At 51.2% G+C, this 24,900-nt stretch overlaps 3 protein-coding genes across 3 annotated transcripts; 1 reads left to right on the top strand and 2 right to left on the bottom strand.

Moving 5' to 3' along the window:
• Positions 1-1,524: 1,524 nt before the first annotated feature.
• On the bottom strand, positions 1,525-2,012 carry RpS27 (ribosomal protein S27). Its single transcript, XM_003742991.2, has one exon. It carries the CDS (start codon positions 1,931-1,933, stop codon positions 1,679-1,681), a length of 255 nt encoding a protein of 84 aa, XP_003743039.1. The 5' UTR covers positions 1,934-2,012; the 3' UTR covers positions 1,525-1,678.
• A 5,860-nt stretch (positions 2,013-7,872) lies between these two features.
• On the bottom strand, positions 7,873-14,816 carry LOC100908783 (choline transporter-like protein 1). Its single transcript, XM_018639404.2, has 14 exons — positions 14,714-14,816; positions 11,526-11,725; positions 11,225-11,403; positions 10,861-11,142; positions 10,595-10,754; positions 10,418-10,465; positions 10,261-10,332; positions 9,966-10,136; positions 9,723-9,829; positions 9,378-9,628; positions 9,088-9,254; positions 8,818-8,922; positions 8,284-8,376; positions 7,873-8,163 (listed from the first exon to the last, which is right to left on the bottom strand). Exons 1-14 carry the CDS (start codon positions 14,715-14,717, stop codon positions 8,083-8,085), a joined length of 1,920 nt encoding a protein of 639 aa, XP_018494920.2. The 5' UTR covers positions 14,718-14,816; the 3' UTR covers positions 7,873-8,082.
• A 7,133-nt stretch (positions 14,817-21,949) lies between these two features.
• LOC100906062 (uncharacterized) lies at positions 21,950-23,008 on the top strand. The gene is made up of 3 exons (XM_003742990.2): positions 21,950-22,000; positions 22,197-22,323; positions 22,438-23,008. The coding sequence occupies exons 1-3, from the start codon at positions 21,973-21,975 to the stop codon at positions 22,958-22,960; spliced, it is 678 nt and encodes a 225-aa protein (XP_003743038.1). The 5' UTR covers positions 21,950-21,972; the 3' UTR covers positions 22,961-23,008.
• The last annotated feature ends 1,892 nt before the right edge of the window (positions 23,009-24,900 follow it).

Here is a 24,900-nt window from a genome sequence, read left to right as displayed (position 1 = left end):
ATGGCCACGTTTCGGACTCAATAGGGAGCTGGCGGATCCCGCAGCTGGCCGCATGGACCCCATGGGAGTCCTCGGATCCTCGGATTGACAAGATCCTCCTTGTTGATTGTCTGAAGGGGAGGAAAACACTGTGTTTCCCATCGCTCTTCAAAGAATATCGACAGAGCGGCGAAAATCTTAGAAATTGGGTGGAGAGAAGAGCCGTGATCCGTCTCTGATTGCTCGGACTTGAAGCTTTGGGGATAGTCTTGCTTTTCGAACATGAGCCCGAGATACACGTGAAAAGGTACAGCCTGATGAGCGCCGAAGAAATTTCTTTCCTCGGAGCCTCACCACCAGATTCGGTGGATAGACGGCTGTGGCTTGCCGGCTGACCGTTCGGGATCCCCACTGAGCGATAGAATCATGCAGAAAGCACCGGACTTCCCCCTACCTCATCTGACTTCAGTTAGACCTCCGTATCCCCAAGAGATACCCTGCCGGAAATCGAAACCTCAAGGTGGAATCATCACCCCCGTACATAATATGAAAAAGCCGGGTCGAGATGTCGAGACAACGAATCAATTTGGTTTCTTCCGAAATCTGCTTCGGCAAATCCTCATCGGAGAATACCTAAGAAGTTTCCAAAATGGTCCATGTTGACCCCTCGTAGGTCCATGGCGCTCCCAGGGTCCAACTGGTGGGCGTCGGGAGTCCCCAGGGGACCGCGAGACTAATGCTAAGGGTCAAAGGGGCGATGAAAGATGAGAACCTTTGGATAACGAGAAACATCCAGTCAGAAGACTCCCCATCTCGGAAGACCTTCCCCGCTGAAGCGTCGCGTCGCGAAGGTGAGCCCACGATGCATGATCGGTCAAGTCAGTCAGATCCCCTACGCTCATTCAGAGCTCACTTGGCAAAATCTGTGATCGGGGTTCAACGAAGAAGCTTTGATTCCGCTGCAAAGAGCACCTACTACGGCCTCGGGATCGCGTCCCGTGAGGTTGAGGCCCTCCGGCCGGATCTAGGGGGAACCCCCTCATCCACCCGCCCTCTATCTCGCTTAGAACGAACTCCAACAAGGAGTCCGACATGGCATCGTTCCCCAAACCCGAAGTCGTTCCGACAAGCCAGCAGTGTGAGGTACGAAACGTCGCGGTTCCCGACCAAGTTCGCCCAGACGACAGCAATATCGCTCGACTCACAGGAGAGCCTCTCTATGAAAGGGCTTGTCCTGGCAGACCGCCATCATGGAACGAGCACACGTGGTAGCGAGTCTCAGAATGATTACTCGGATTGAGAGTGGAGCTCCAACCCCGTCGCTGCGTCTTTCGACTGAAAGAAATGGAATGGCGCGCTAGGACTCAGATTGAGCGAGTTGAGTCGAGAATTCAGCTTTCTGTCTCCGTTTCATGTTCTCGGCAGTGCGCCTCACTCGCTAAAATAAATGTCAATTCTGATATAAACACATCCACACTGCGCCTCAACTCCTCTACCTCCCCGGATGAGCACAACTCCAAGAAACTACACATGAAGAACACGGAATTTCACGAACGAGATGAGCTTTTATTCCATTTAGTCGTTTTCGGCCGCATAATGTAGATCGATGGTGGTGGCGGATACGGGACGATGACTCGGATACTGCTTGAAGTTCTTCCGATGGCCGAAGAATCTGACTTTTCCTCTCGTTCACCTGCACCTAATGCTGCTTCCGACGGAACGAGCAACCATCAGTGAGTTTCGCCTTCCCTCCGGTGGGCTGGCACAGCATGGTCGTGCAGCCGGTGCACAAGACTACGGTTTGGGCATGCGAAAACACGGTGGTGATTCTGTAGCAGCCGGGGCACTTGACGTCCATGAAAAACGAGTTCGGCGACTGCACCAATCGCTTCAGCTTGCATTTGCGCTTCTCCTCGAGCGGACTCGGGTTCAGCAAATCCTTCGCGAGAGGCATTTTGCGTGATTTTTAGTAGCGGACTTGCGATCCCTACCAGCACACGTTGAAAAGGATCGTAATAACAACGCGGACGAGCGGTTCCGGTTTCGATTTCGCTTAAACGAATGCTCTCTCGCGGACTAGCTCCCCTATTAGGCGGGGCTTAGCCGAGCGCGCGCTTTTCGAATCGCTTACTCAACCACGACGGCCTATGTCCGGCGACCATGCGCTAATTCGACGAATAGTTTCCCGGTTCCCAGTTTCCGCCGGCTAAATCGCGGAGCTCTCTTGCTGATTCGAAGCGCGATTTTTTAGAGACACGACTTCAGCATCGCGAATTCTATTCAGGGTCCTGCCTTGGAGTGGTGTCATCGAAGGCATCAAACCAAAGTTCAAGTGCCATCGACTTTTTTTCGGGAGGCTTCTGACGAGGCTACATCTCTCACGAACGCCTTTCGCCGTCGATTGAGCTGATCGTGCGTATACTGTGATGCCTGCTCCGAGCGAAGAGCTCCATCGGGAACTTTCGATATGCGGGACGGTTCCTCTGGGCCGCGAGGAAATTCTCCATCCAAGCCGGATTTCCTGAAGAGCAACATGAGACGGTGTGCGAGGTTTCGCTTTCCAGGCAGGTATATTGTGGGTGCTCCGATGAAGCCAGGAGGACACGAGGATGGATCGAGGACCATGGGGAGACTTCTCATTCGACTGAATCGTTGCTGGGGCAATGTCCGCGCGGGAGTAGACGAATACAGCTCACGCGCAGAGAGGAGTGGAGCGGGATCCGAAGCGGAAAGTTTTCAACGAGGATCGAGAGGGTTTTTCTGACCGCTCCTTCCAGGCTGTGCTCCGGACGGTCCGACGCGCATTTGGTGCTCCCTTATGTTTAGCTCCTATGTTCCGGAAGGTTGAGTTTCCACCGTGAGTGTATAAGACGCATCTGAGAACTAATTGTAAGAAGCGCGAATCAACAAGGACAACTTCGCAAATCGAATTACGAAGGTTGTCCACGGAAACTTCGTGAGTATTAGAGAGGCGTACCCATATTGAAGCTACCGATCGGTGCAATTTACTCTGTTCTGCGCCAACTCGAAAGTGTGTCGATCTTATTCGCTCTCCGCCTCGCGTACGACCCCCTATCTCCTGGGGAAACGATGCACGGCACTCTCTCTCACGAGCAGCCGAGGATACAGCATCAGCTCGCCGATGGAAATACTTGACGAAGGTCGACGACTGCCCGAATCGTTCATTGAACTGTTTTGCCCGATTTGCGGTGCAAAAAGACTGGTCCTCACCTCGAGGCACGAGCTTTTCCGCGAAACATCATCTCTTCTAACCTGGACTGCCTACGCCACTTTGAACTGTGTCGTCCTGGTGAGTTGGGATTGAGGAAATTTTCGGCTGACTGAGTGAGAGCGAGAAAATATCGCTTCGCTCGTCGGACGTGAGAGAACGCGATGCTCGAGATATTGGTGACGCTCCTCGCCGTGCACTGGGGGCGGCGCGCCGCGGCGTTTCTCAGCCTGGGACGAGGACTTCGGGTTCGTTTCACGGGACTGTGGGAGACATTCGCAAGATGTGATTCTCTTCCAGCCCTACTTCTGTTTGTCGCTTCACAGACACACTTGGATAAACACGAGCAGAACTTCGGGCAGTTGGGCTCGACGACCCATGTCTCATGCTGCATGACTTCTTCCAGGCTCCTGCTGCTTTTCGATGACGCAGTAGAAGAGATCTCAAGCATGAAAAAAGGATCCGAAGGTTCAGGTTGAGACCCTTGCCTTGTTCGCGATCTCGTCTCGAAAGTCAAACTTTTTTAGCTGTGCCCTGAATATTCATCCACAAGGATCTTTTCGGGACGGTCATTTTTTGCCGACCCTTGTTCGGCCGAAAATCTTCGCCAAGTCCGATCGGCACCCTCACTGTTCAGTTCTGCCCGTTTTCTGTCAGATGGTGTCTCTTATCAGGAAATGCACAAAAACGATCAATTTATTCCTCGAAAACCATGTCCTCAAGCGAACTTTGAGCGACCGTTGCGACAGCCCAATCGAGGCGCATATTCCAGCAGTTTTCCGTCTACAGGGGAAGGGGGGGGTGGAATGTATTCACAATTGCCGCTTCCAGCATTGCTCTCGTATCGCAGAGAGGAGGTGCGTCCGAACAGGAAATGGTGGACATTGATCGAGGAACTCCATGCGTTGCTTCGTTCAAGGTTACAGAGCAGTTAAGGCGTCTCCATTCAGATCGAATCCTAGCCTTCTAGATTAATTATTTCGGCGTTATGTGGAGTCCTCCTTCGTCACTCGGACCCCTGCGTCGCTCGCAACTTGTTCAGAGTGAGCACCGATCGACCGAAATGAATCAGTTCGAGACTTCGAGTTCCCGTCGAGCCCAACCTGCGAGTAGAGTTCTTACCCAATTGAGCGAATGAGGGCTATGACAAGGCATGAATGCAATTCAGGTTTCAGACTCCCCACAGCTCGCCAGTCAGATCATCCGAGACGACTACGGCTGCATTGAACGACACAATACAGTAAAAGCTCCTTACTACGAACACGAAGGGACCGACGAAATTGGTTCGTTGTACCGAGTTTTCGCTGTAACGAATGTCGCTCAACACTATCCCTATGGCGAGCTAGCCAAAGCAGGAGAAATTCCGGTTCGAAATACCGAGAAATTCGTTGTAATGGGGGTCGTTATAACGAGCTTTTACTGTATCGTGATCTGCCACAGGACCCGTCACTTTTCGGCGAGACTATGCACAGATTCTCGAGCGACAGCGCTGACCTGGTTCCGGCGAATAGGTCGATGACTGGAAGAAAATCCTTAGTGATGAAGACGCTCTGGAATCCAAGGCGAGGAGACCCTGGCATACGAGGATTGTGCATGAACAGTGGGCGATTGATTTTCATTGGGTACATTGTATGCAGTATGATGATGCGAGCAGGGTCGCCGGATTGGATCGATTGAGATCACATCCACGTCCTGACGGAAAGATCAGCGTTCGAGCGCTGGATGATCGAAGTTTGTTGAAGGCCTTGCTCTTTGCCTGGGTATAGAGAGTACGCAATCATGTGACGTTCGAATGATGAGTTTTGATTCCGTCGAGAAGTCCCTTTGTATCGGGCCATCGGTCGAACATCTATAGAATATACGCTCTGACCTCGATGAAGCCTATGATGCAGCGAATCGAACATTCGATCGGCGAGAGGTCACTGAAAATGAAATTCACTTTTGTCATAGATTGAACGCAATTGATGAGCTAAGGATCATAAGAATTCCGATCTCTGAGACGGTCCTTTACCTCGTTGGTCAGCTTCTAGCGTTCGTCTAGCTTCGTCCGTTTGGAAACGGGAGTCAAAGTGGCTTCGAACGTTCGGGTCGATTCATCGGCGATGGTGGGAGGAGTTGGAACATCCAATCGATCAGGTAGCACAAGCCCCGGCGAGAAATCGCCTTCGAGGAGAAGCAAACCAGTCTCCGAAGTTTCCACGCTCGCTGCTCAATACCCTCGACTCAGAGACCACGATCTCTCGCAGCTGGCAGTCTACTTGTGCAACTCTTGAACCCTGCGGGACTTGAACGGAGCGCGAATATACGAAGATGCCGTTGCTGTTTCCGTCGAGAATCGGAACCAGGATTTTGACTGCAGCGGAAGAATTGTCCCCAAACATGCCCTCGCGGGTTGGTTTCCGACTTGTACTGTCGTGGTCCGCGTTCTCGAAAGCATTATACTTACTTATCTGGTCCTCAGCTGCCGTTCTCCACTGCGTCACGATTTTTGTTGTCATGCCTCGACGGGCGTCGCGGGGAGGAGGAGAACTCAGCGTGACTCTCTCAGTGAATTTGATCCACGCGGTAACATCCCTGCTCGCATCGATGTACTGGGGATTTACTTCATTTTGGAGGATGGACGACTTCAGATACGTTCTCCAGGAAAGAGGGCGGCGCTTCCGGGAGGTTGTGTCGATCTTTATGTGCTGTCCCGTCTATGTTACCTTACATGTCTATGAATTTTTCTCAAGAAACGGTTTGATCAACCGACTCAGCGTCTTCAGCATCGTGCATTATGACTTTTCGAGAATCATTTTCTTGGCGTTGTATAACGACGCTGTTGTGAAGATATCAAAGCTGCAGAATGAATTGAGATTCTCGATTACGGGAACAAGTGTTTCAGGCATCGACGACGAGTCGCTGTCGAAGAAATGGCTCATTCGCGACCTGATAAGGAGGGTTAATGAGCTGTTCGCCCTGCCCCTGACGGTGTTCTTTTCGCATTTGCTCCTATTGGTCATCCAGTGTCTCGGCGCATTGTTCGGACAAGACTACACTCGCGGAGAAGCCGTGGCACTAATCTCATTCTGTCTCTGCAGCGCCTTGCTCACGCTCTCCACCGTGGTAAAGTGCTCCACAGTCAAATCGAGCAACGTTCAATTGGAGAACATTGTGCTCAGACAGACTCTCACAGGGGTCGGCAATAAAATCTTCGACGTGGGAGTTCTCGCGATATTTCGTCTGCGGGAAGATTGTGACATTCTGAGAGTTGCCTCATTCCCCATCGACCTCCAGAGTTTCTCGAAATATTTGTCGTTCTGCGTGACCTTCGTCGCTATTGTCCTCCAATTCGACTACAGGATCTTACGATACCTAGGCTCGTTGGGCGCATCGAATCCATGAGAACACAAGGCCCTCCGGACAGAATCTGGAGAGGACATCCGGTCCATTGCAGATCGAGTATACCAGTCCGGCGAGGCTGTCGACCAGACAGTAGCGGCCAGTCGGGGAAGCAGAAGTGCTTTGAGTAAGTAGGTACTTCCTCGAGCTCGGCACGGCGGCTCCCCTTGCCGATACATTGCGTACGATCTCACTGTTTAGTTTGGCAAATAATTCTTTGGAGCAGAGGCTGTCACGGTCCCTCATGATCAGCGTGGAAACAAGGACTTCACGAAGTTCCCAATATTTGCCAGAATCGTTGTCAGACCTCCGCGAGAAAATAAAACCCTATTCTGCCATTCTATCATTTTAGTCCTTCTGAATGGAGGCCCATTCTGACTTCTACGCTATGCAGAAACAGGCATGATGGATTTGAGAACTGTACTGGGGAAAACCGAGGCGGCATCGAATCCAGGTTCCGGTTGGGGCAAGAGAGAGGCGTGTCCGCAGCAGCTGCAGAAAAGGGTAGTCTTCCCAGCCTGAAGACGATTTCTGCAGAATCGCGTATGAGGAGTTGCCCAGGACCGCGAGAACGACTTCAGAACCGGCTCCCTCTCAAAAATCGGGAAGTTTCGGACTCACCCATCTTTCGGAGAGATCACGGAAAAAAGTATCCTGCTTGAAATACACGAGATCATAGAATTCGGATCGCAGGACCTAGATGTCTATTGAGATCGTGCGCGTCTCGCAGACTTTCTCGAGGGAATAGTCTAGCGCGATCGGTCATTGATCATCTTTTATCACTAATTACTAATTGAATAGTCAACGAACAAATTCGCGATCTCGCCCCTATCCCGAGTTCTCCGTGCAGATCAGCATTCAATCGCTAAATGAGAAACTGTGCGGTGAAATTTCTCTCCGCTGTGTTCCGGATGCTGGAAGAGCGTGATCTTCTGAGAGTCGCAATTTTCGCCATCGACATCCGGAGTTTTCTGGGATATCTGACGATCTGCGTGACGCTTCGCGCCATCGTCCTACAGCTCGACTACGGAACCGTGCGATTCTCCTATTTTCTTGGCGTGCCGCTGTGAGCTTTCATCTCCGTTTGCCACCGAGCTCATCAGGAAGACGACACCGACTAAGGCTCGTCGTGAAGCTCGGGTGCGGAGCAATCACTGAGTGGTGCGCTCGTAGACAAACATGAGTGTGGAATCGAGGTAGTACCTATGACAATCATGCGATTCACACACTATGGGCTGCACGACGCCTCGAATCTGACATAAGTATGTTAAATATATTTTATTGATGTGTCACAAGCTTGCACGTTTATAAAAATAGAGCACCACTCTATAAATGCGGTGATCGGCGATTGCATATGTTTTCTTCGTCTTTGGGCTCGATTGAGAGAACATCGTTCCCAGAGGCTGAGCTCGAACCCCATGCGCTCGACGAGTTTGGTAGAGGGATATAGAGCTGGGAAGTCTATAATCGACAGCTCTGATCCGATCGGTGAATCAGTATTTCGGTGGAGATTTCCTCTCGCTTTCCGAAGAGACCTTGCGAATCATCTTCCGTCGACTCTTCTTAATGAAATTCTGGAACCAATTGGGGCCTCGTAGAATCGGGGATATTTTTCGATGGACAATTTTGAAACCCTAACAGTCTGTGAAATCAGATCGAATTGCTACACCATTTGAGACACTATCCTCGCTCACCAAAAGAGAAACACTCATGAAGTAAGGTTGATTGATTCCATCATGGAGACGAGTATCTTCACAGAAGCATAGAAAGAGAGTGTCGATCACCATCTGTGAAAGGAAAATATTCCGTTCCAGTACGAGCAAGCGTTTCCATATGACTTCAGGACCCCCAATCCGGGGACAATTTCACAGCGCTCCGCAACTGGGACCACGATGTACATATCCCTTGACGCTCGGAGCTCGCTTTTCCGGCACCAGCCACGGTCCCGACGGAGCGGCTCGAGCTTGATATTGACAGAGGGAGGGCACAAGCCTGCCGTCTCTCTGTGATCCCCGGGGCAGACTTCCTCGATTCCAAGGCCTGAGCTTGTCATCGGCTTCCCTGGTTTCCAGATACCTTTTTCTTCTAGCCTCATCGAGCACAAATCGCACGGAGATCGTCCCTTGCCGAATTTCAATGCATGATCCGGATCATACGAATCGAATCGACCTCAATCCTCTTCTACTATGTCTCTATCATGGGGTTTTCGGAGATCGTTATACCCTCACCTCATACACGGACAAGAAGCAGTCGGCTATGACATAGGCGAAAACGCCACCAAACGCCACCGGTACCCAATGGTACGACAACCCGCTCTCCTGAAGATCTTTGGCCTGCGCGAGAGCGTTCGGAAAAGATTATTTCTATATGCCGCAATATTTATCCCGTAGGCACTGAACGTTCGTCCCAACTTCGCTGAACGACCTCGATCAAATGACCGATGACATCGATATATATATTTGAGTAAGAGCGAGGAAGTTTGTTTGATTTGAACTGACCTGGAGAATTTCGATACCCGATACGACAGTTGCCGCGACTATCGCGACCTTGCCAAGGAAGAGGAGGAAATCTCCGACTGAGTTGATGGCTGACAGCCGAAGTATATTCGATGTCAACAAGCTGAAAGCCTCATGGGCCCCTTGACAGAAGGGATAGCCATGGATGGCTGGAAGAGAAAGGGAGGAGATTGCTAGAGCGACCATGACCAAACTAGCTCTGTCTTGATGTCAGCGCAGTGCTGCGGGATAGAAATCTCTGCTGATATCGACTCATCGTTATCAGAGCTCACCTATCAGTATGTACGCATTCCGATTGATGTACTTCAGAAAACGTTCGAATATCGCTAAGCAACAGCTGCAGCACACCGTACACGCGTGTGAGCAGCGGTCCTGAGCGGCGACACGATTCACGATTGCTAGGAGAATTCTAAGTAAACGTAGAAAAGCTGTTAGGAGAGATCCTAAGATGATTGAGCCCAGATGGTAGGCGACGAGGATCCCGGTCGCCCGCAAAATTGGGAGATGTAGCCTCTTCCGATTCCTGAAAAGAGAATGCCGGAAGAAAACTCCGTTGAAAACTCTGGTTCGAGATTGCGCTGTGAGTTTCAGGTGCAGGTTCACTATCGTGCCCTCACCTAGAGAAGTACCACGCAGCGACGGACCCTGCGATGACAAAGTGTTGACACGATAAGAAAAAGCGAGTCCACCAGAGGAATCCTAACATATGTAGCACCGGCCCACTCTGTGGAAGGAATATGAATCATACCGTCTCCCGAGCTCAAGATCGCATGACAATCCTCACTGCCGAGGATTACCGTCGGAGATTCGTCTCCAGATCGGGATATAATAAAAATGACAACAACAATTTTCAATTTTACCAGAAATATATTGGCAAGATGTTTGTCGAAGTTTTTGTCGCCGGTGTACACCATGGCTCCTTCGGTGGAATTATATCTCTCCTCTCGCCGGTGGACGTCTGCCGCCGCGGCCACCACGTACATGAAAGAATAGAGCCACAGCGCGAGAAACCCGACCGTGATCAGGAGAGTCTGCAAAGGGGTCATAGATTTCGAAACGATTGGAATCATTGGATTCTGCGAAGACATTTATCTCTAGCGACACATCGAGTCCGTGGCTAATTATTCCCCGGATCTTGCTCTCGCGGCAGCTTACCCAGATCGGTTGCAAGAATAGAAATGGAAGGGACGACAGCGCACGGCCGGCTTCGTGGAACAAGGTCGCCGTCTACGATCAGAAAACTAGTTTCAATTTTCCATAACGCGCTCCTCAAGCAATCGATAATATATCACGGAAAATTAGTTCGACTGACCAAATGTATGCGTTTCCGGAGAACCAGAAGAATGAGCAAATACATCGCCTAAGAAGGAATCGAGCTGTCAAGCATTTTGATTCGAGGTAGGCGAATCCCGTGAACGAGATACAAATGGGGGAGAGCGTCATGTATTCCTGCAGCGCCAGTTCATTATAGAAATAATAATTGACTCACCGTTCCGACAGTCGCAGCTATCGCTCCATAATAGAAGAGTCCCGTGGGCTTTCCCTGTTTGCGACTCAAATCGTATTGTAACCACAGGAACATTGTCGAGCCCAACGCCACGCCCGTTATAGTTATCAAGAAGAACCACACGATGAAACCCGTGAAGAACCTGTGAGTTCATGTTGAAGCAATAGGATCGATTTGAGCTCGAAATGCGATTATGACTCCTGGCTTCGGGGTTTCCGGCTCCCAATGAGTATCCTTGCACAACTTACCTCAATAGAATAATCACTAGAATGCTGCAGCCTAACGCAATCAGGCACATGTACAGCAATTCGAGTCGGCAGAGAGATATGTCCTGAACGACGTTCTCCAGGAAACCTTCAACTTGTCGGGCGTGCTTCTCAGGGAGGATCGAGAACCTGTATAGCGAATCACGACTCACGTTCATTGCTTCCCGGCTTGATTTTTCCAGAGCCGACACCGTTCCGGGTCGCTTCAGCGGTTTCTGCTGTGGTTTTGACTCCGGTTGCGAACATCGGTGCATGCGGGTGACTCTGCAGGCGATTTGGAATTAGTTGCCAGAACTCAGATCATTGGAGATCGAGAACCGAGAACTTTCCGGCTACCACAACTCACATTTGACCGGGAGGACAGTTGGCCACGCAGACCGCCGACTCCGAGTCGAGAAAAGGTCGATTGCTGAGATCTCGTCCGGACTTGAGGTTTTTCATTCCGCACACGTCGCCGTTCGCATCTGTCCCGTAAATATATCTCCATGGATTCGTGTATCGGACCGCCTCGACAGAAATAAACAACTGGAAATAGATAGTATGCCGATCATGATGCAGCGCAACAGCTCTTCGGAATTCTCGATTGTCGCATAGTCTGTTCAGTTCCTTGAGGTAAGGGCGAGCTAAGGCAGGAATCTCATACTTACCAGGAACGCAGTGTACAAAACTAAAACGATAATCCACAACATATTAGTGCAATTTCGGTCCCGTGAAAGTCCTTCCGACAGGAGGTCAGGACTCCCCCGCTCGGACTCGGCCGAGTGAACTCGGGTATCGCAACAGCCCATCTTTGGCGACTTCCAGATATCCTTCCGAGTCTCCTGCTCGCTCGTCTCCGCGCCACCATCTGAAAGGGGAACGGAGAGGTCTTTCCTGAGGTTTCCAACCATTTGATTTCCCCCACTCATCGATCCTGCGGGATTCCTAAATCCTCAGGACTGATGCGCCCTGGCGCGGTTCTCGCGATATCCACGACACCGCTCCGTGAGACCGGAGCTGCACCTCCGGAGCTGCGATCCTCACCCAGGAGAGAGTCCGCGAAGAAAAAAAATCACAAGAAGTTTCCACTTATCCACGGATAACTCGATTCGCCTTCCTCATCCTCAACAGGTAGCCGTGCCGTCACGTGCTTCGACGAATTCCGAGCACTAGGGCAGGAGAGTCGTGTCTGACTTCGAGCGTGCCAAGTTATTGTTATCGCTCGAGACCGGCAGACGAAGACGACGACAGCGACGAGGAAGACACCGACATCGAATCACAAAGGATTCGAGCATCGGCTTCCGAACTCACGACAAGCGGAAGTGAATCTCGAAAGATGGGGTGGAGACATATTCTTTCTACGATGGATCGCCAGCACGCCACCGACTCAGACGCGCGGGGCACAGGGGCGGGGTGGTTTTGAGGAGCGCACGCGAGCTTCAACAATCGCACTCGAGCACCCGCACTCCCTCCGGGAAGGGGGTTATCGATCAGTTGGCCGATTCAACTCTGATTGATGGGGATTTTAGTCTGATCACCTGCGGGTGAATCAGTGCCGATTCACGGATTCGGCCCCTCGGTCCTCCGCTCCGGTCATATGGAAATCCCTGACTTGGGGCCAGTGGAGATGCGGCGACGGATAGAGGCTCGAATCGAAATTCTATCGGCTTCTCTTGACGGCAAAGTGGGTGAGGCATCTGGCATTTGCCTGCCAAATCTATCGGTGATGGGAAAAACTTCAGGGAGAATCCATTTCGGGCTTAGCGAGCCATTCAGTCACTGATCGCTACAAATAGCCTAGCATATTTTTAAACATTACGTCAGCTGCGAGCAAGTTGACGATCGGAGGTCATCGACTGGCATCCGAACCCCTCTGGGAAACATAGGAGCCGTCAGATGGAGGATTGTTAAGCCCAATACTGATCTGGGCAGATTCGCTCCATTTCTTTCTTCTCCCCTAGTTTGTGAGGGCTTCCGAGGCGGGAAGTGGATTCACACGGAAGGACAGGATCCTCTGCTCGCCGAGACCTGCTTTTGATGAGACACAGTAGATCTCGAAGTTCATGTTCGTCTCCAGCCCGCGATCGATAGCAGCTGAGGCGTCAAGAGTGAGAGCGATCGAAGTCCCGGAAGTTATACGAAGATGTAATCATCTCGTAGCCACACACAAGACACGAATGCATTGTGACATCTGGGTCAGCCCCGCGCCAGCTGTTCGACGCTAAGAACTATCGGGGACTCTTCAAGTCTGAGGGCGGCTTCCGGATCTGACCATTGGTTTGCGACCGCTGTTGTCGACTCCAAGGCATATGATTCTCACGCTTGATTCCGCCTTCCCTCGGAGATCAGCGGCAACGGAAGGAAAAATAGGACTAGATATACGCGGATCGCGAGATCTTCTTGGAGCCCCCGAGCGACTCCCAACGGAATAGACGAAACTTGCTGCCGATGCGCAGAATCATAGATATGGAACCCCGTTCGCTCAACGCAAGTTTTCGTTGTTGGAGAAAGTGCTGTCTTGGTCCTGACCGTAACTTCGAATGTCTTGGAGTCCTTGCTGGCGACTACAGCTGGCACTGAGTGCTCGCTCTGTGTGTCGTGCGCGATTTGACGTTGGTCACGTAAGGGCTGAACCTGAGTGACCCGGTCCTCCAGGAGATTTTATCGCGGGACTTAGATTATCGACTATCAGTTATCGAGAGCAGGACGATGTTGCATTCACGGACGACGGGTACACGCGTGAACTTCAAAGGGCACGAAATTACTGCTCGAAGAACTGCGTTCTCAGGAAATGGCTGGGGCTACATGATGAGAAGATTCATCGACATGGCCTGGATCGTTAAGCGACATTCAGGATTCTGTTCGTAGAATCCAAGCGGGGGCTCGGGATGAAACTTCTCGAGGCGTCAAGTGGCCGAATCCGGACATTCGGTCGAAAACCTCGAGTGCACAGAACAATCCGACTAACTGGACGGCCGAAATTCCCGACGCGGCTCCGTATCACTTCCCGTTCATGCAAGTGGTAGCCATGAGCTCTGCCTCGATTCTCGAGTCGCAACAAGAGCCAGAATGCGACGACGCTCATTAATTTCCCGGGTCCCAATCGATTGATTCGTCGGCACGAATACGCGAGGAGCCTTCATGATTCCTGATGCTCCTCCGTCAAAGACTGGGATCGGCTTCTCACCGGGAAAATCGGATCCGAAGTCGTCGATCCTAGGCAAAGCGAACTATGTTCGACGCGACGACCATCTTTGGAAAAAAACAGAGTTGGGAAAGGCAGAATCATGGTCCGGGAATGGGCGCCAGTGATTTCTTAATAATCGATTTTCGAGACTAAACGTGCGGAAGGATCTCGATTCGCGAGACAGCCTTCGCATCAACATCGAAGCTTGTTGAATCGACTCAGAACAACTATGATTATAATTCAGCCTCGGGTCTTCAATAGATCCGTGTGTAATATGACTGTGAACGTCATCCATCGCGTCAGCGTGATACCTGATCCAGCCAAATCGAGAAATCAGATTCCTCGCTCGAGCTGAGCCTCGGAATCCCTCCAATTCGCGGAGTCCCCTTGATTCGAATCAGCCCATCGAGCACCTCTGACACGAATGTATGCCAAGGGACTCTGCCTATCTCGCGGGGACAAGTCCGGATACGATTCACGCTGACGGAATTCCTCAAGAATCTGCTCGAGGCATCTCCTAGTTCGTTCCTTGAGGTTCGAGAATCCAGCTGAGGAGCAAAGGTCCCGAGGTGTCGAGGGGTCCAATCAATCCGGCGTACATCACTTCAGAATGTATCGGAAGGCTCCGAGAAAATGGGAACTTGGCCCCCTTGAGAAAGCTTTACTCACACATTTTCTGCTCGAAAATCACCCATCAAGGAAGGAATCTCGCACTTCACAGCACCAGTGTTTCTTCCACGAGTCGTAGCCGAGAACTGACTGATGTTTACTCATCGATCAGATCGTGTGTATATTCGGCATCGTCCACACTCTGCACTCGCCAATAAGTTGTAACTGTGTCAAGGCTTTCGCCTGTTTCACGAGACTTATCCATCACGGCGCGAAACGATATCTTCTCTACTCGAAAATCTTCGGCAACGCTCGCTCTCCCCGATTGCCGATCGGTAAATCGAGTGAAGGGTTTTTTACGAGAACGAGGTTCTCGCCTGAGAGCAATTCAAGCCGAAACTCTGCAGAGAAGAGGGCTTCACGGGTCACGGAGTCTTAGACGATTTTCGGGGTTGAAGGACCTCTGTGATGTTTCGTTCTACCGACCCGCGGCACTTGATCGATTGATCGCGCACAGAAGGAACTTTCTTTTCGCCCCAGACACGCGGTTTCACGTTTTCGAGGAGAAGGAGCTTCGACGACGTTTCTGTCCGAGTCGAAACTGCTCTCCACGGGGCTAGAAAGAATCGAACTTGATGGGAGTCTGAGAACCCCTCATAGACTCAGACTATAACGAGAGAGTTCAGAACATAAGAGTTCCCCTGCGAGGAGATCCTCGAGTTCACGAACACGAGCTTTCTCTCAGCTGTTGGCGGCTTTCTCGCCGCTGACCTTTTGATCACATCACCGAGGCCTGTTCCCCAGTAGACGCGTCCTTGGCAAGCCGATAACATCTTGCGCGCGAAATTCCACTCGGAGTCCAGGGTCCTTATCCCCAAGGAATCCATGGTCGAGGTCAGTCGGGGTTTGATAAGATCAGTATTTTGATTGGTCGGAGTGTTTCTCGGCGTTGTTTCTGCCAAGTCGACGAGGAAGCGTGACCGAGTCAAATAGCCGATGCGGGTAACACTTCATTGGAGGCACGTCTCGGTCGACCCCATCGGGAGCGTAATCGCTCCCATCCGCCAATGTCGACTCGTCACGCCCATGCAGTAGCCCTTAATCGCACGATTATTGTACGCGCAGAACTCACCGTCTTTGTGGCTTGGGTCACTACTTATCGTCAGACGTTGGAACTCGTTCTAAAACTGATCCGACGCCGGGTCTGCGCGCACTTCAATCGAAGACATCTTGGGAGAGCTTCTCCACTCATGAATGCATACACTGCACCGTGAAATTTCGCAGCGACAGACCTCGCGGTATCCGGTGAGAGTCGACGACCGACGTTAAATCTCTAGTGCTCGAGCGGAATTTTCTTCGGTCTGGCTTCTCAATATACTGCGGGATCTCCTCACGACGAATACAATCAGAACGGAAGAGCATCATAAGAACAAGGAAATGGACAATCGGCTGGAGCACCGTAGATTCGAGCATTGGAAGTTCTCTTAAGAAAGTATTGGATGTTTGTTACGAGGTGGGAATTTCGCAGGTCCTGCGATTTCCCTCGTTACAAGATTTCACGACGAGGATTTTCGATGTTACGAGAGACCATTGCGTACGGCTACGAGCGGTGGAGTCTTTGAGTGACGAGAGACTTGAATTACCTTCGAGCAGAGATATGAGACCACCGCTATTCGACGCACCTCCGCCGACGCTCACACGGCACTGATTCCATAGCAATACAAACGGCAGACTTCACGGGCGTAGTTGACGAGTTTTGCAGAGTCTGCATTCGAAGACGGTCGATTCCTCTCCAAGGTCATTGCCGAGGCCGTGTTCGGGAGAGCTCTATTTTTTGCCGGTCTCGTCTTCAGGCCGAGAATGTCAAGCGGAAGCAACGCATGGTGTCGCGATAATGGATTTTCTTTTAGTCGATAACTATATCCGAATCGTGAATTACTTCCGAATCTGGTGCGGCACTAGATCAACGGCTCCGAACGGGTAGCGGCTGCTGGGCCGCGGACTCTCGAGAAGCGCGAAAGTTAGGCATGATCTCGGAAAGTCAGCTTTACAGAATTTACCCCTACGATCATGTTCTTCCAACGGCGTCGTCTCGAGAAGAATCTCCCATTTTCGCCACCAGACATTCATTCACCCAAATTCGCGCAACTGTTCGCTGCTCATGTCGATCTGAGTTCAGGAGAAGCAGATCTGATACGAGACACCGGATTCGACCAAAACCCTCTTGTGCGTGAAGCACGATGAAGGCCCAAACATGCGTCCAACTATCGAATGTCGATACCATTCTCTTCACTCGAGACGTCGGATCTTCACTTGAAGGGACGGTGGTATCGTCGATGCGATCCGGGGGCAGAGAGAAAAAATTCCGATCCATTCTCTCGGGGTTCCCGTCGTGGGTGACTCATTCCGAAATCTCGAATGTACGTCAGTTCAGAAGACGACATGTACACCGGGACTTGTTTGAGTCGAGACATTCTCCAGCCGTACGATTTTCAGTATTCGATCATCTACGGACCTGATCAGTCGAACGAATACACGAGAAATCGGGCTTGAGATCGTCCATCAACTCTTGGAGGGTCTCCGAACCTGATATCCAGAATTCCGTCTGTCGGATAATTTCTTTGACGGCGCTATATCCGAGACGTCAGGCTGCACCGATTCCAAGGAGTCTTCAAGACTCGACCGATCTCGAAAGCGAGAGCCTGACACGAGGATGTGTTCGGATCTACTTCGCAGATATTTTGGAGTCGGCCCGCGATTCGATCATAATTTATGACTCAAACCGCGATCGACTTCGATCGAAGCGGAAGTCAAAAAAGATCGCTGATATTGAGCTCAGAACATTTGTCACCGTCCGTCTATAAGTGTTGTCTCTCTGAGAAACCACTGACCCACTTGAGCCTCCTACACGGAAGTTGTGAGCTCTGCACGAGGGCTCCCCCTTACCAAATTAGTTCATGCCGATGAATTTGAAGTCAGGAAGGCGGAAGTCGTCGGAGTGCTGCTCTCATTCGATTTAAAATCATCATGCATCATAATTCTCAGAATTGCATCAAAGGCTGCAAGGCTCGAGATGACGCCCGAATGTTCCGAATCGAGTGCCCTGGGAGCAAGTCCGATCCCGTTGATGACGCAAAAACAATGTTAGATAATCAAAAACCATCATGTTATGAATTATTCGAAGACTATCAGGGGAACTTATAACCACACCGAGATAATATTTATGATCCGGGGAACCGCCGGCGGAATCGAAAGATTCTGGACCCGGTTAGGTCTGGTAGCGGCAGAACAGTTAACGAAAAAGGGTTCAATCGAGTTCTCATGGAAAAGTACCGGTCGCCTGTCTGAGACGGCTATATCTCATCCTGCCGCTACCCGTTGCTACCATCCAGATCACGACCGACGGAGTCGTCACAATGCACAGCTGATCGACGCACAGCTGGTCGAACTGGTTTGTTCGACTCTTTCTTCCTTCTACCAATGATCTATCCCAGGAGCTAATGAATACACATAGACGCGGGGAGGTACCGATAGCGGGGAAGCATTCTGTTGGATGTGGAAGCTTCACGGAGGGGCCGACGTCGCGGAGCGCCGATTTGCGCGGTCAGCCGGTTCACTGGCTGTTTAACCCGCCGGCATTTTCGTGCGGACGCTTCCTGACTCGTTAACGGCACAAATGATCGAATCAAAACTATGAGCATACTAGAATTCACCACTCGCGGGGAGGAAGTGTCAGTGAACAGAGCTGAGCGACCATTGCGGGAATCCTGATCTCGGTCAGATTTGAGCGAGAAAATTGACTCTCTCACAATATCTCGAGTTGCAAAAACCGTGATATAGATTGGACATCGCACTTCGAAAAGGAGTTTGAATTGGGGAGTTGACGAAGAATCATCGCGTACTCACATACAGGTGGCGTACCCTCCGAGCTGTCAAGGCTCCGGCAAACAAGGAAACCCCGGGGGTTTCCTCAGAAGAGTCCCAGGTGTCATTCCGTCTCCCGGGAGACCGAGAAACGGAAAGAAACCAATGATCGGGGGGAAAGGCCGGTAAACTTGAGTTTTGCCCGTGTTCTGCCCTCGACCGGGTCCTGATGGAGAGAGCTCCCCTCTGCGCATGCGCTTTCCTCGTCAACAGGTGTTCCGACGCAGGGAACTTCGTACTGAGGACCGTTTTCGAGGCGCATTCGGAGACGACCTATTATTAACATCCAATCACGAAAAGCAATGATGCCGGGTCTCGGGTCAATCCAGAATTCCAGGCCCCCCTTTCGACCAAGAGGAATCGCAGTGCGGAGGTACCGCGTAGGGTTGAATGGGCAGCCGATAAGTCAATGATGAGGGCGCAGAAAAAGTTTCCAAATCAGCTCTCACGTAATCTAGGACGTTCTCAGGAAGGGAGGAAGCCAGAAATACGAGTGCAGCGGGTTCTTCACCATATTTCCGATCTTTGATCGATTCAACTGCCTAATTGAGCTCAGCTGAGGAAATCAATCAAAGACTTTGATCATCCTTCCGATTACGTAATTCATCCACAAGAGAGACCCCCAGCTGTACGGTCTGCCTCGGCCGTGATATGCATCCTCATCTCCCGATCAGGGGATATGGAACGATCTGGAACCCAGCGCGATTCCGGGGAACTATAGATCCGGGGAACAAATGATTCATTTGGCCGAGCTGGAGATTCGGGGGCGGAGCTGGGAAAGCCCATCTGATCCCTGATCCGGACGCGGGAAACGATATCCCAATCGAAGTTGAAACGCAATGGAGGGAACCCGCTATCGGAAAAAACAGATATTCATGCGTGAGTCGCTGCAGAATCGCATTTTCTGTGCGGATAGCCTACCTGTTAGGAGATGGGTAAAAGTTCAAGAACTTTGGACTGATTTGGTCTGGCTGTCCGGAATCCAGTGGGGGCGTCTCTGGGAAGCCTCAATATCCCTGGAGTGCTTCTGATATGGTACTTCCTGGGCGGAAGACCCCTCCCCACAATTCCGAATAGCCCCTTGACTATCCATAAACTGCTGACTGATGTCGAGAGATACCATGGATTCGCTCTCGTTGAGCCTCCCCTCGACGCATTTCGATGATGGTTTGTGGTCTTGGAACCTTTCCCTTCTTCAGGCTTTTCCATCGAGGAAGTTTCGAAGAAGACCGGTCGTCAACGAAGAAATATTGGAATCGGCGATACTTCACGGGATTTTGACGCGAGCTGAATGAATAATCATCCGGCTGGATAAATTTTGGGGAGCTGGGTCAGGCGCGGGAGAATTTTTTCCTCACTAACCTTTCGGGACTCTCAATTGACTGCAAGCACTGATCCGGTGAAATCCATAGCGCTCCACACGAACTGTGACCAGAGAATGCTACCACGATTTTGGGGTCAGTGTACCTCGGACAGCTCCTGAGAGCATCCACCCCCACACAGGATCTATCTAGGTCAAATTCAGAGAGAGGGCCGATAATCACCCGTGGTGCTCTCTCCGGATTCGTTCACTGAGGACAGTTTGACGTCGTAATTCCAAGCAGTGGGCAGTCAATAGCTTCGTCGGAAAGACTATCCCGTCCTTTCCCGGACTCAGAAGTACTTCGAGCGAGGATCTCAATCTCGGGATTTCGCTCGTGTCAGGGGAGCTGCGAGCCGCGAGTTTATATTCAGCGCATGAATTCACGGCTTCCTCTACAGGGCGAAATTTCTCCGAGTCCGTCAGAATATTTCATTCGATCCCATACCCTTAAGCATGGAAGAATGCTGATATGAAAAGGCAGGAAGAATTATTTGGTAGAGAATTCCCCTCCTGGCATTTATCCACGGACTGCTTGAAGGCTTTGAACGGCGATCAAAAGGCTTTTCTCCTCGTTTCCATCCTCGGGGTAGCAGATTTCTGAACCATCAGATGCATCGCGAGGAATTGGAGCGACTCTCATGATTTTACGCATTCATACTGGTGCATCTCGGCCCTGAGCGTCGGCCGCCGAAGAGCCTAGTTGAGGTTTCTTACAGAATCGATGGCGCCTCACGCCTTCGCCTAGCGGAAGACGAGCTCGCCACTTTCTGGTAAGTTTTCGAGGCGGGACCGGATTTCCACGGTACGTGGACCCCTATCAGGACGCTCCGAGGTGATTTGGAACAATCACAGAGAGTCGCTCGAAAAACATATTCCGAAGCTCCTCCACAGGCGAAAGTACACGGTTCTACATATGAATCAAATTAGAATCATGGCGGAAGTCGGTGATGAGCCCTGGCGAGGCTCAAAGGGCTCGTCCTACGGTGATCCGGATGAAAACTTTTTGATTGAGATGGCCTGCCATCTCGATGGATTGACATGACCTGGTCCAAAAGTCTGACTGACGTATTCAGGTTGCCTGTTCGTCTCGGACGAATTGCTGCCTTGTGCTCCGATAGTCGCAGCGGATCACTCGAGAGCATGCATATGCAATACTTCCGCGTGCGATTACTAGTGTCTGAGCGATATTTAATTGTGATCGTCGAAAACCACTGGAAAAGCATCGACTTCGGTTAACACTCTGGTGAGAGTAATTTCGGCTTCTGTTTCGCGAGAGAGCTAGACGATCGCTTCGATTCTCCGTAGCCCCCCGAGAGATGTTACATCACAGAGAATGTCGTGCCTGGATGAAACCCGAATATTTTCGGATAACTCCGGAGAACGCCAATATTCTTCCAACAAGATACGGCGGAGGGATTGGGGGATTCCTTCGGGGCGACTAGAATTGACATCCCATCGGCCTAGGTCAGGCATCGGACCAGGTGCGATCGATTGCACGGATTCGGTCATTGAGAGCGAGGGTGGCTCAAAGCCGACTCCGTTGGCAGGATCGAGGACTTTACATATCAGGATCGCTCCCTCACCCTGATTGAGTCGACGAACTATCTCAGTACTGACGTGAGTGTAAATCGCTTCGCCGAGGGAATAGTCCAGAAAATCTTGACTTGCTAACGGAGTTTTGTTGGATTCCGGTCGCAGTCGTCGTACAGACGCTCGCATACAGACATCTTCACTTTATAGGTTGATGTCCGAACGCGTGAGCGCTCCTGTTCCGAAAACCCATCGGGAAGCGATCGCTGCACAAAAACCTGCTCCGCGTAATGCCGCCGTCACCTGGAAGGGATTTTCTGCTGAGCTCGACTTGCACCGGTTTCGCCAAGCCTTCGATTCATGCAGACAGCAGAGCAACACGCTGTAGTGGCTTTTCTGGAGCGGATCATGCGGCATGACAACCCTTTCCCCCGACCGTTCTCATATAAGTGACTCCGGCCGGGGCTCAAACCGTGTGTTTCAACATCTACGAGCCCTGAAAATGAAGTCTTTCGCTGTCGTCGCTCTCGGTAGGTACCTGGACTTGCGAACTCGGCTTCTCCGCCACGAACTCGGATTCCCCGATACGAGCTCGGAGTGTTGTTCTCTGCTCCACGAGATGCCACGGTGGGAACAGGAAAACGCTCTCAAGAGGAGTTGCCCGCTATATCGGGCGCATGTAATCGGATGTCTCAGTCTCTAACGTCGACGTTTGGAAATTTTCAGCTTCCGTGGCTCTTGCCGCTCCTAATTGCGATATTAGTACCATCGACAAATGTCTGAAGAAAGCGTTGCCATACTCGAATCGGACGAGCCTCGGCGTGACCCCTGAAGAGATCGAAAAAGAGTGCAAGTGAGTAAACCTCAGCGGGTATGATTATTCGAGTAATCCCTGGAGAGCTCCGGACCTGGACGGGGGTCGCGATCATGGAGGACCGGAGCCTGACTCGAGTTTTGTGATTTTCAGGTGCGACCGAGAGGCTATCGCTTGTCTCCTCGACTACGCCGAGTCCGGCTGCGTCAAGGGAGACACTGAACTCGCTTTGAGGATCACAATCCGCGGAGCTGCCGAAGAGAGCGCCCTCCGCTGTCAGAAGGGAACTGCGAGGAACGCCGATTATTTGAAATACGTTTCTTGCGTCAACAAGGCCGGTCCCAAACTGAACAAATGTTTCCGCGATACGACGAGCTACATTGAAACCGCCGGCCGCGGTGGAGTGGGAACTGGGCTTCCTCAGGGCTGCTGTGCCTTAGGACGCCTCTCCACCTGCATTGGCGGAGCCGCCGCTGCTGAATGTGGAGCCGATGCCGAAATGTATGTGAAGAACGTTTTCACAGGAATTCTCGGAAACTTCCTCGATAAGAGCTGTGGTGCCTACCAAGCAATGTCTGAGAAGTGCCAGTCTATTGAAATTCTCAAGACCGAGGGAGAGCCTAAATTCTTCACGCCGGTGGGCGCTTTCTTCGATATTGTGAAGAACGAGATGTGAGGTCGAGGTTGAGCACGGAGATTATTTAATAAATTATTCTGTGTGGATGGATGGAACTTGAATGCTCATCATTCTAGGGAAGATTCGTGAGGGTGCAGCTCTTGGGATAAGACCGATAGTTTCCGGCCGGGAGACAGAGTTCACTTCGCATGCACTATGCAGCATGGGAGTATTCACTGGGGAAATCACTCCTCATCATCGTCATCTGATCGGGAACGGCCGTGAGCCGTCTCTTCCCATTCCTCGATACATGCCCGTGACGGACTCATGTTCCGCAAGCGAGATGTTGAGTCGGCAGTGTCTCCTCCGACGATGATCGAAAGCCGCAAGGTCAGCGGAAGTGCTGGAAACCATCCCATAGTTCTGCCGAGGATAGTCTTGGGATATTTCTCCTCAGATCAACAGGCAGAGAGACATGCTGCTCTAAACGCAGATTTCCAGTGGTCACGATATTCTACTTCGATGGTAATGAGTTGCTAGTATTCGGCATCGATTACTCTAGGTTCCTAAGCTGGTGGTGGTGGATCTTTTCGATAATCTTAACGACCGACGAACGCCAAGGATACCTCTTCCTAGTCAAAGATGTGATCAGCCCAAAGCACTAGGATCTTCGGCCCGAGCTGGAAAATCTGCAAACTCTGAAATATGCAACGCTCCAAGACATCTAAGTGGGCTCTAAGACGAAACGGGCCGGAAAATTAATCAGGTCTCGATTCGTGTGATTCATACGATCGTCGGGCAGAGAGAATGCGGACCGAGCATTGGATTCTCCCGTTCCTCATCTCGCTGAGCTGCGGGGTTGTCCTCGTCGAAACAGCTAGGTTCAGACGTGATCGTGAGTCGAGAGAGCTTACATATGTATGCGTACGGGAACGCGGTCGGTGTGGTAGCAGGGCTTAGTTCGAGGCTCCAGCGAGAACTTTTGATATCGTGGCATCATGGAGGATTCGAGCGAGACTTTCGATGGAAATACAACTAATAAGGATCAATTTCCGCGGTTCCAGCAATAAGGAACTCGACGCCATTCTACACGAAGAGTCAGAGCCAGAAGTCGAGCTCCGATGGATGTGATACCAGTGGAGGTCTGGGCTTCTCCGCGGAAAGCTGCATAGAAGGTCATGCCGAGATTTTCAGACAAGTCTGCCTTGAATTCCACAGAGAATGGTGGACGAACTATACGAGAGTGATCCCCTGTGTGACACGCAGGGCGGTCTCCAGTATTCTGAGGTGAGTTTGTAGCTCACCGATTCTTCTGTCGAAGAATAAACGGATTGCTCCGTCGTTTGACCAGAATCTCCGTTACTCTTGTGGAAAATGGAATATTCAGACCCTTGAGCGAATCCACCCTCCGAGAGAAGGTCGACAGCCTGAATCTGAACCCGGGTTCTCCGAATCGCCGTTCCGTTTCATTTTCAGAGATTTCATTAGGATAGAGCATCCGTTGTATTATGCTTTCATCAACTTCCTGATAGGAATACCCGCCACCATTGATGAGGAAAGACCGCTTGCTGAGCTTGTGCACCACTCTTCGGAAGTCAGTCTCTCTCCTCACAGTTCGCGGGCTGTCAGGGATTCGGATGGCGGGCTGACGGACTGTGGGTTTAATGAACTTATCTGTTTTCAGGCCCTGGATGATATCCGCGACTTATTTAAGTATTTCAGAATGATGTATACTGCAGCCATTCGGGACCCGATCCGTTGCTTGCTCGTCAAAAAATCCGAGGAGAAGACACGATGCCAGAAGGAGAGAGAATCGCTGACGGGTCTCGGAGAAATTTTCGGAGGGAAAGGCTTCCGGGGAAACCATGAAGTCCAACAAGACTCCCCGTCAGGATCTCGCGCCTCGGGACATTTACTCACAGACAATCGAGATGAGTCTGCGGTGGTTGACTCTGAGGCATCAGCGGAGAACCACTTCTCCACGGCGCCTGAGGAGGCTG

This window comes from Galendromus occidentalis, unplaced genomic scaffold (assembly GCF_000255335.2).
Source record: "Galendromus occidentalis unplaced genomic scaffold, Mocc_1.1 scf7180000077437, whole genome shotgun sequence".
Taxonomy (NCBI): Eukaryota; Metazoa; Arthropoda; class Arachnida; order Mesostigmata; family Phytoseiidae; genus Galendromus; species Galendromus occidentalis.
Note: the sequence above shows the minus strand (reverse complement) of the source record. Positions and strands in the feature narration are given on the sequence as shown.

What these genes read in the sequence shown, in the direction of transcription:
- RpS27 (XM_003742991.2), bottom strand. Translation starts at nt 1,933, where the DNA reads ATGCCTCTCGCGAAGGATTTGCTGAACCCGAGTCCGCTCGAGGAGAAG.
- LOC100908783 (XM_018639404.2), bottom strand. An exon ending in GCTGCGTGGTACTTCTCTAG is followed by an intron (nt 9,629 to 9,722) that starts GTGAGGGCACGA and finishes TTCTCTTTTCAG; the next exon opens with GAATCGGAAGAGGCTACATC. An exon ending in GCTTCTTGTCCGTGTATGAG is followed by an intron (nt 8,377 to 8,817) that starts GTGAGGGTATAA and finishes TTCCTTTCACAG; the next exon opens with ATGGTGATCGACACTCTCTT.
- LOC100906062 (XM_003742990.2), top strand. Translation starts at nt 21,973, where the DNA reads ATGAAGTCTTTCGCTGTCGTCGCTCTCG. An exon ending in TTTCGCTGTCGTCGCTCTCG is followed by an intron (nt 22,001 to 22,196) that starts GTAGGTACCTGG and finishes GGAAATTTTCAG; the next exon opens with CTTCCGTGGCTCTTGCCGCT. An exon ending in GAGATCGAAAAAGAGTGCAA is followed by an intron (nt 22,324 to 22,437) that starts GTGAGTAAACCT and finishes TGTGATTTTCAG; the next exon opens with GTGCGACCGAGAGGCTATCG.